The sequence below is a fragment of the Sinocyclocheilus anshuiensis genome, unplaced genomic scaffold (genome assembly GCF_001515605.1).
Source record: "Sinocyclocheilus anshuiensis isolate Anshui unplaced genomic scaffold, SAMN03320099.WGS_v1.1 scaffold1152, whole genome shotgun sequence".
In the NCBI taxonomy this organism is placed as follows: domain Eukaryota; kingdom Metazoa; phylum Chordata; class Actinopteri; order Cypriniformes; family Cyprinidae; genus Sinocyclocheilus; species Sinocyclocheilus anshuiensis.
In genome coordinates, this window is record NW_015551083.1 from 2,317 (window position 1) to 12,131 (window position 9,815).

The window sequence follows — 9,815 nt, forward strand, 5'->3', positions numbered from 1 at the left end:
AAAGAGTGTGTGGTTTTGATAAAATTGATCTTTTGTTTAAACATTAGTGTGTATTTTATTTTATTGTAGGTACCTATTGTATCCGTTTGTTTTCTTCTTCCGCTCTTGGGTCTATGGCAGCCCATAGAACCTCTTGCAGGAAAGTTATGAAATTTGGCACACAACTTTAACCATAACTCAACATTAATCATAGCAAGTTTGGAGTCTCTAACTCAAACCCTCTAGCGCCACCAACAGTTCAAATTTGCACTCATGTTTATGCCAATTACTTTTGAACCATAAAGTTTAGAAGCAAAATTATCTTTTTCATCTGATTCTTTGGCTCATGTCGAGCTGAACACATACCAAAATTTAAATTGCTACAAGTCAAGATTTTTTGCAATTCTGAATTATTTTTGAACTCGTCCTAGACGGTTTGTCTGATTTTCACCAAAATTGGCTCAGACCATCTTTAGACCATGCTGACAAAAAGATATGGAATTCAAGTTGAGTCAAACCGTTCTCGAATAACACGTGAACAAATTCAACGACGAACACGCCAAAATGGACATGAGGCTATATCTCTGCAAAGCTTTAGCATGTTCAAACTAAACTTGGTGTGTGTTATAACAACCATGGCCTGAGGGTACATGCACAGTTTCAGCGCAGCACCACCTAGTGGTCAGGATATATGAAAAATGGCTTTTTGCTTATAACTTCTAAATGGTTTGGCCAAAAATCACAATATCGGTCTCTTTAGATTTGGTGCAGAATACCGAGTCAAACAATAACCAATTTTGATTTTTGTCATAAACTGGCATATTTTACTAACACATTAACGTATTATCAGAAAACTCGGCATGTGACATTGGCTCCATGCTCTGGAGGTACTCAAAAAGTTTCAGGGCCGCGCCACCTAGCGGTGAAATTCACCTTATGGATTTCATATCCATAGTTGAAATGGATTTCATTTACAGTGTCAACAAATTTGTTGGCATGATGCCAAACTGCATCTGAAGCCGCATCTCTGCAAATCTTTGGCATATTCACACCCGACTTTGTGTGTGCCATTGTCACCTCACACTGAACACACCACATCAATTTGATAACAGTGCCACCTATTGTTCAAAAGTGATAAACCTTTAAATCATATTACTAGTGGTTGTATTTATGATTTTTCAGCCATTTTGACTTAAATCATCTTAAAATGTCTTTAATTACTCATCACTGCAGTTGGTCTGGTGCTCCCTGCCATGCTTAGCTCCTTGTTTTGCCTCTGTTGTGCTTGGCTCCGTAATTGCTGATTGCAGCTATATTTTATTTTGTTCTCATTATCCAAGTTGACAACAGTTGTTTTGCATTTGGTAGTTTGTGTAACAGACATAGTCTCTATGTTAAAGTAGCTAGATGATACAGTCACTATGTGTTGTAATTTATATAAACTACAAGCAGACGGTTAGTTAAGCCAGTCGGTCTGCTTCCTGACACAGGCCCTGGTTAGTCAAATACGAACTCTACAAAGAATATGACGTCTCTTTTTAGCAGGTTAGGTCTACCCTAAAACTCCAATTATCCAGATATCAATTATCTATGAATCCTATTCTATTCTGTGGACACCACTTAGACAACCAGCCATTCAGTGACGACAATCTACTATATTCACTGGCATGCAAAAATTTGGGCACCCTGATCCAAATTTCTGTCACTGTGCATAACTAAGCAATTGAAACATGACCTGACTTCCAAAAGGCATAAAGTTAAAGAAGACAAATTTCTAAATATTGTAAGCAAGATTTTTATTTCCATATTTTAGTTTAAAAAAAAAAAAAAAAAAAAAGGAAAAAGACCTGAAGCAAAAGTTTGGGCACCGTACATGGTCAGTACTAACTAACAGCTTATAAATGCTTTTCAAGTCTTTAAATTCTTATTTTAGGGATTTTCAGCCATTCTTCCCGTCTGAAAAAATCAGATTGAATACAATCCATTCCCCTCTCTACCAGTGAAATATTATTCTGCATCCTTTTATCTCAAAATAAATTTCTGCACCTTTTTATCTCAAAACATACCTTTGCTCATTTCAGCCAAGGTGTTGTGTTCACCTCTACAGAACTTGTTTCCAAAATGCTTGTTTAGATGTTTATTTGCAAACATTAGACACTGAATTTTGTGTTGAGGACACAGGAACATTTTTCGTATTGTGTCTCTTCCGTTAAGGCCAAACAGTGAAAGACGACTCCAGAGTCTGCTACATCTTCCTGAAGGTCTTTTGCAGTCAAACAAGGTTTTGATTTGCCTTTCTCGTAAAATCCTGAGCGATTCCCTCTGACAGTTGTCTAGATGTTCCAGACCAAAACCTCAACCTAACAAGCTAAATAAGGTTTAAAATCTTGGTAAAAGTTATCTGAGAAATCTAATCTCTTGGGGTGTCTAAGTTTTTCATAGTGGTTGGTTCCTTTTTTACTCTTAAATTGCACAAAACCAACATTTATGCCTTTTGGAGTTAATTTCCTAATCTACTCAACTATTCACAGTACAATCTTATATATATATAGTGGGTACGGAAAGTATTCAGACCCCCTTAAATTTTTCACTCTTGGGGTGCCCAAACTATTGCATGCCACTGTATCTCATAATCACTAAGATAAGCAGGAAGAGGACCAGACAAGATACTTTGATGCCGTAAGTCACAGTGACGTGGTGCTGTTGCTAGCTGGACAAACTTAAACCGACATAAGTTAAAACTTAACATTTTACAAACCCAGTTGTCTTGAAACATCCAAGTAAAATGAGTATTCATTGGCAAAACTTAAATTTGTATAGAAAACTTAATAATCAATGTCCTTATTGCCAGAAACATCACAGTAAAAAAGAATCTTATACTAACAGAAATATTACATGTCTAGTAGAAAGCAAGAAACAAGGATACTGAAATTTGATGCCAGAAATGTTGTTTAAATATAAGTGTAATAACAGAAATAAAAGGAGAGATTCTTTCTCCTCCCCTAGCAATAGTGTACCAAACAAAGCCATTCAAACATCCCTAAATGGTAAACACTTCTTCTATTTTTGAAGCACATAAAAGTACATTGTTACTGTTGTTAATACTCCTAACTCATAATACCTAACTCAAATATGCAGTGCAACTAGACAAAAACAATCTTTGTCTATATTATAGTGCCTTATGACTAAATAGTTGACCTTGTAAAATATCAATGTTGCCTCAATGTAACACTTGACAATTTTGACAACTTAAAAAAACAGAAATATTTCCAACAAAGGTTGACAGGTGACTAATCCAAACGTATCACCCAAGAATCTTGTCTTTAGTGCAACCGCAGGCTTAACACAATCTCAAAGAGCATTGACTGACATCAGCAGAAGGTTTTTAAGTAATTAAGTTTAAGTCTTAATTTCAGGGATTTGTGTCCAAGGCAGGGGCTCTGTCACGCTTGTTCTGTTGTCTGTTGTCAACCTAGCAGCTAGCTGTTGAGTGTACTTTGTTGTACACTCGATATTGTGGTACATTATAGGACTGAATAGGTATACTCAGTTTCCGCTATGGTTTCAGGCACCACTACAAATAGCTGTATCTGGAAAGATTCTGTAGGAAGATGTTCTTTTTGGCAAAGCAAGATTCCATAAATTATTAAATTAAGGGGAGCCAACGACTGTAGCGCACAAATATTACACACACACATTTTACTTTAAAGGTTAGATTTTTCAGAATACCTTTAATGAAAATTGAAAATAAAGCACAGCCAAGTCATTTTTAACACCGTGTTGCTCGTTTAAAGGGATAGTTCACCCAAAAATGAAAATTCAGTCATTAATTACTCATGTCGTTCCAAACCTTTAAGACCTTCATTCATCTTCAGAACACAAGATATTTTTTGATGAAATCTGAGAGCTTTCTGACCCTCCATAGACAGCAACGCAACTACCACGTTAAAGGCCCAGAAAGGTATCAAGGACATCATTAAAATAGTCCGTGACACCAGTGGTTCAACCGTAGTGTTATAAAGCTTGCAGAATTCATGGATCTGTGTGAATGGGGATTGTTTTGACAATGTTGTTGTCCGTTTTAAGTACATAGTTTTCGTGTAAACATACCCAAAGTCCTTGGAAATGGAAACAAACCAAACTAAAGCCTACAAATACATCTTACTACAAGTGTAAATAAAAAAAATATTGTTGCAGGAACCCAACTCTTGCTCATGTATTTTGTTATTAAAAGAAACTGTAATTGTTGTTAAGTTTAATAAAATGAATTTAATACAAAGAAAAATGCATAAGTCAGTATTATTTACAAAGCTTTTCATATACAATGGTAATGTGCACTGCTTCAAAGCTTTACAAAAAATACTGAAGAAATATCTACCATAGGTCACCATTGAGCAGTTCCATTTAGAGCGGTCTTAATATATTCGTTATCATACCCACAGTGAGCAAGCCAAAAGCAAGTTCTTCAAAAGGTGATTTCATAACCTAGTTTCTCCCAAGGTTATGTAAGGGGTTTCTTTCTACACTGAGGGCATATTTAAAGGTACAGAACGTAATATCGATAGCTAGCAGCTGAAATGGGTACTGCTGTCTAAATATAAAATATTGTTTCTCCCGACCCTCTCCCCCTCAAACCTGATGCTCACGCGGGTTGTCAGATTGAAGACACGAAACAAGAATGAACGCAATTGACAATGGAAGGCGACGAGCCTTACACTGTAAACTGATGAGTTGATTTATCCACGTTTTAATATGCTTGTGGTCTTAGAGGGTTTTAGTTTGATGCCAAGGCTTTTTTAGGACAGATAGAATCTGCGATCTCTGACCCAGTTCGTTTGCTGGCTTCTCTGGCTGCAATTCCCTGTGTTTTCTGCCAGCTGGCAACCCGGGGTGTGGAAATACTATTGGGTATACTGGCAGTGAACGGAGTCACACAGACCAAAACAAAAACAGGGATTCCAACACGAAACACACATTTCAAAGTAACTGGCTGTAGCACTGTTTTTCAGAGAAACAAGTATGTGAATTAGCATGTTTCCTAAATATCTGCGAACATATCATTAGGGCTGGGACAATAAATCGATGCACCGTGATTCGTGGATCGATTCTGAGATTTTCAGAATGCATTCTTTTTTAACAGCAGATGGCGCTCTAGGCTAGTTTTTAACCGCACACTCAAATGCTCACGAAGAAGAGCAGTTGTGCGTTCGGCTGAGTAATGTAAGTGTTTAAATGTACTTGCACATCGGCTTTTATGATGCGAGGTTAATGTAAACACAGCCCACTGTGAACATCCTTGTAATTCGCTTCAACCTTTACGAACTTTATGAATGATTATTTTAGGTTCAAGTGGTGCGTGTGTAAGAAACTGGAAGCAAGCAGAATTCGGCAATTTCTAAAGCACGCAGCGCCATCTGCTGTTAAAAACTAAGCTCAGAATCGATTCGAGAGAGAATCGCGATGCCTTCGGAAAATCTCAGAATCGATGCAGAATCATTTCTCGATGCATCGATTTATTGTCCCCGTCCTACATATTATGGTATTGTTATGCTTTAGTACCTACAGCGCCTTTAAGGACTCTCTTCAAAGTGAGTTTCTACGTGACTCTGAAGGATTGCTTGACGACTGAAACTCTTTTCACACAAAGGACACGTGTAAGGCTTCTCTCTAGAGCAAATTCTTATCGGACTCTCAACGTCTACATTATTTGTAAATTTCTCCTCACTTAGGTGGCATGTGAAAACTTCCTCCTCATTGTGAGTTCTCGTGTGCCACGTAAGGCTTCCTTTATGTGTGAAACGCTTTCCGCACTGTTGGCACGCGTAAGGCTTCTCTCCGGTGTGGATTCTCAGGTGATCATTAAGGTGTCCTCTATGAATGAAATTCTTTCCACATTGATGGCATGTGAATGGCCTGTCTACAATGTGAATTCTTACATGATCATTAAGGTGCGCTTTTTGAATGAAACTCCGTCCGCTTTGATGGCATGTGAACGGCTTCTCTCCGGTGTGAGTTCTCATGTGATCATTCAGGTGTCCTCTTTGATTGAAACACTTTCCACATTGATTGCATGAGTATGGATTGTCGTTAGAGTGAGTTTTCATGTGACACTTAAACGTTTTGTTACATGTGAATGTTTTTCCACACTGGAGGCAAGTTAAAGGGTTCTCTTCGGTGTGAATTCTTCTGTGAATCTGAAGTTTCCTTTTATACACGAAACTCTTCCCGCACTCATTGCAAGTGTAAAGTCCTTCAGTGTGAGTTCTCAAATGCCACTTCAGGCTTCCTTTATGTGTGAAGCTCTTTCCACACTGTTGGCACGCGTAAGGCTTCTCTCCGGTGTGAATCCTTAAGTGATCATTAAGGTGTCCTTTATGAAGGAAACTCTTTCCACATTGATGGCATGTGAACGGATTCTCGTCAGGATGCATTCTCGTGCGACGCTTAAGAGTTTCTTCAGTGTGAGTTCTCATGTGCCACGAGAGACTTGCTTGATGTGTGAAACACTTTCCACAGTGAATGCATGTAAAAGGCTTCTCTCCGGTGTGAATCCTTAAGTGATCGTTAAGATGTCCTCTATGAATAAACCTCTTTCCACACTGAGGACACACGAAGGGCTTCTCTCCGGTGTGAATCCTTAAGTGAACATGAAAGTATGCTTTATGACTGAAACTCTTTCCACAGTGAGGGCATGTGAATGGTTTTTCGCCGGTGTGAACTCTTAAGTGATCATTAAGGTGTCCTTTATGAAGGAAACTCTTTCCACACTGATGGCATGTGAACGGATTTTCGTCAGGATGCATTCTCATGTGACGCTTAAGAGTTTCTTCAGTGTGAGTTCTCATGTGCCACGAGAGACTTGCTTGATGTGTGAAACACTTTCCACAGTGAGTGCATGCGAAAGGCTTCTCTCCGGTGTGAATCCTCAAGTGATCGTTAAGATGTCCTCTATGAATAAACCTCTTTCCACACTGAGGACACACAAACGGCTTTTCTCCAGTGTGACTCCTCGTGTGAATATTAAGGTGTCCTTTATGATTGAAGCTCTTTTCACACTGATGGCACGGGAAAGGCCTCTCTCCAGAGTGAGTTTTTACGTGATTCTGATGAGTTAATTTGCTAGTGAAACTCATTCCACACTCATAACACGAGAAAAGCTTCTCTCCAGTGTGGGTTTTCATGTGACACTTGAGGTTTTCCTTATTTGTGAAACTTTTTCCACACTGAAGGCACGTAAAAGGCTTCTCTCCGGTGTGAATTCTTGCGTGAACAGTAAGGCGTCCTTTATGTTTGAAACTCTTTCCACACTGATGGCATGTGAAAGGTCTCTTTCTGGTATGACTTTTAATGTGATCTTTAAGGCGTCTTGTTTGTGAAAGATTTTCAGACTGATAATCAATTAAAGGTTTTTCTTCAGCTATCAAATTTTCAGGTGTCTGGAAATAGTGGTTGTCCTCAACTTCATTCAGTTCTTGCCTCTCCTCTTTCACTTCTATCAGGCCTACAATTAATGATAAATTGACAAAAATCAGAAAGGGGAAATTAAAAAATGTCAAAAAGTCAAGCCCAAATTAAAAATAGATAGCAAAACACATCAAGTAACTTTAGTTTTTTTTGTGTTTTTTAATGGGATGTTTAGTGTGCTAAAAGTTCATTCTGTCATGATCAACATCAATTCTTCTACACTTCAAATCCAATTTGTCCTAAACTAGGCTTGCCGCGATAAACGGTGCTGACGGTGATACCGTTGTTAAGCCGCAACACCAGTTACGTCACTTGCCCACCGCGGCACCGACCCCACCGTCATTTAGATTTTTTATAGTAATAAAAATAATTTAGTTCAGTAAAAGAACAGACACTACAATTAAAAACTGAACGCGGCTGCTCAATGCAGCGTGCCGAACGACAGTCGCATCACAGATCAGATTTCATTTCTCGGAGCTTTCATTTCATTTCTCGAGCTGACAGACAAGAAGAGTGAGGTGAGACAAACAAGAAGAGTGAGGCGAGACAGACAAGAAGAGTGAGGCGAGACTGACAAGAAGAGTGAGGCGAGACTGACAAGAAGAGTGAGGCGAGACTGACAAGAAGAGTGAGGCGTGAAAGTGAAAGTAAAATGCGCACGGCACTTTTACAAGCTATTTAGAAGCGAAGGAAAGCGAGGAAAAGAGGGAAAACCTCCGCGGTGATACCGGTATTACCGGTGTTGTCACACGTCGATTAACCGGTGGCAAAATTTCCTCACCGTCACAACCCTATCCTAAACATGAGACATGCTTTATATTAAGGGCTTTAAAATGACTGGTAAGATATAGTTAACACGTATAGTTTAAAGCGTCTCGCCCCGTCAGATGCTCTGACAAACAGCCTTGTGCAGTTTAATGTGTTTGGTGTGCTGTTTTCCTCAGTGCATAACTTAGATTTCACTGGTATATTCTCCATCTGTAAATGTTAGAAATATTGGGAAATATTTCTATTTTGCTGTCAGGAGTGCATGAGCCTTCTGCATGCGATTCTCCGCTAAACTTCACAGACTTCAGTGAACGAGCACAGACAGAGCGCAGTAATTGTGACTAAAATATACGTTTTCCTAAAATATTTGTACTTACACAATAAATGTGCCATATGTAGAAGTTTAAACCTACAAGTGTATTTTTATAATAGCACTGATCATAAAGTGACTGTACTGGGGTAATCAAAATAGCCTAATACAATTAGTCTGTGCTTTTGTTTTATTTTATTTTTTTAGTGAATAGAATTTTTGTTTAGTAAAATGGATTATTTTTGTTTTTAGACTGTAATCTTACAATGTTAGAATGCAATGTGATTTTAAACCTTTTTCTGCACATAATATATAGCATTGCCTACATGGTTACATTCACTTTGTTTATTTTACTGCCTTTAATATGAACATTGTGTCATTGGACAACATTGGGCAGGATATATATATATATATATATATATATATATACAGAAAGCATAGAAAATACATATATAATCGCAAAATACTGAGAATTTGTTTGTTTTTTTGCCATATCATCCAACCCTAATTTAAACAAATATACATTTTTTTTTTTCTAAGACACATTATGATAAGTAATAACCAAATTTAATGGAATTGTTTTGAATACCAACCTATGTGTTCCTCAGTTTCTTCATCTTTCACTCTGCAGGGCTCTGGATCGGTCGAGTCTTCAGGCTCGTCTTTAATAAACTCCATGGCATGAAGATTTCTCTTCTACTTTTCTCGAAGAGTTCTGTGTCACGTTTAAGATGACTGGAATAGTTTATAGAAAGAAATAGAGAGCAAAGCTAATCACGCGCTTCACACCGAAACAACACTCGCACATTTACGAGAGACCGGCTGTCAGCACACAAAGCATTCATTTCACATTAACAACCAACGCGAAATGATCTTAGTAATAGAACCATGTGGAATACATCTGTTTAAAACAACTTCAAACCGTACTGAACGCTTTACACACCTTAAACTCTGGAGGGCTCGAAACAAACCCTTCTCCTCTGCCGAATAACAGCAGAGGGAGGAGTCCCGGCGCCGGCGTCATGACGTCACAGCTGTTCCGCGGGGCAAAATAAAAGACTTCCGGCTAAAGTATCGATTCTAAACGAACTGCACTTTCTGTAAAGAAAATCTTAAAGGGGTCATGTGATGTTGCTAAAAAGAACATTATTTTGTGTATTTGGGGTAATGAAATGTGTTTATGCAGTTTAAGGTTAAAAAAAAAAAAAGGTTGCGTTGCATCGCATCGCGCCACGTAAACATAAAACCATGTCTGCATTTGTGATCGGAGAAATGACAAACTACAAACGCTACT

At 38.3% G+C, this 9,815-nt stretch overlaps 1 protein-coding gene across 1 annotated transcript; it reads right to left on the bottom strand.

Moving 5' to 3' along the window:
* Window positions 1-5,447: 5,447 nt before the first annotated feature.
* On the bottom strand, window positions 5,448-9,465 carry LOC107662522 (gastrula zinc finger protein XlCGF28.1-like). Its single transcript, XM_016452581.1, has 3 exons — window positions 9,115-9,465; window positions 7,209-7,480; window positions 5,448-6,371 (listed from the first exon to the last, which is right to left on the bottom strand). The coding sequence occupies exons 1-3, from the start codon at window positions 9,197-9,199 to the stop codon at window positions 5,550-5,552; spliced, it is 1,179 nt and encodes a 392-aa protein (XP_016308067.1). The 5' UTR covers window positions 9,200-9,465; the 3' UTR covers window positions 5,448-5,549.
* Window positions 9,466-9,815: the final 350 nt, after the last annotated feature.

Excerpts from the sequence above, each read along its gene's own strand:
- LOC107662522 (XM_016452581.1), bottom strand. The coding sequence starts at position 9,199 with ATGGAGTTTATTAAAGACGAGCCTGAAGACTCGACCGATCCAGAGCCC. Across the intron at positions 7,481-9,114 it reads AGAAACTGAGGAACACATAG|GCCTGATAGAAGTGAAAGAG; the intron begins GTTGGTATTCAA and ends CATTAATTGTAG. Across the intron at positions 6,372-7,208 it reads GAGAGAAGCCTTTTACGTGC|GGAAAGAGTTTCCTTCATAA; the intron begins CTTCAGTGTGGA and ends TGCCATCAATGT.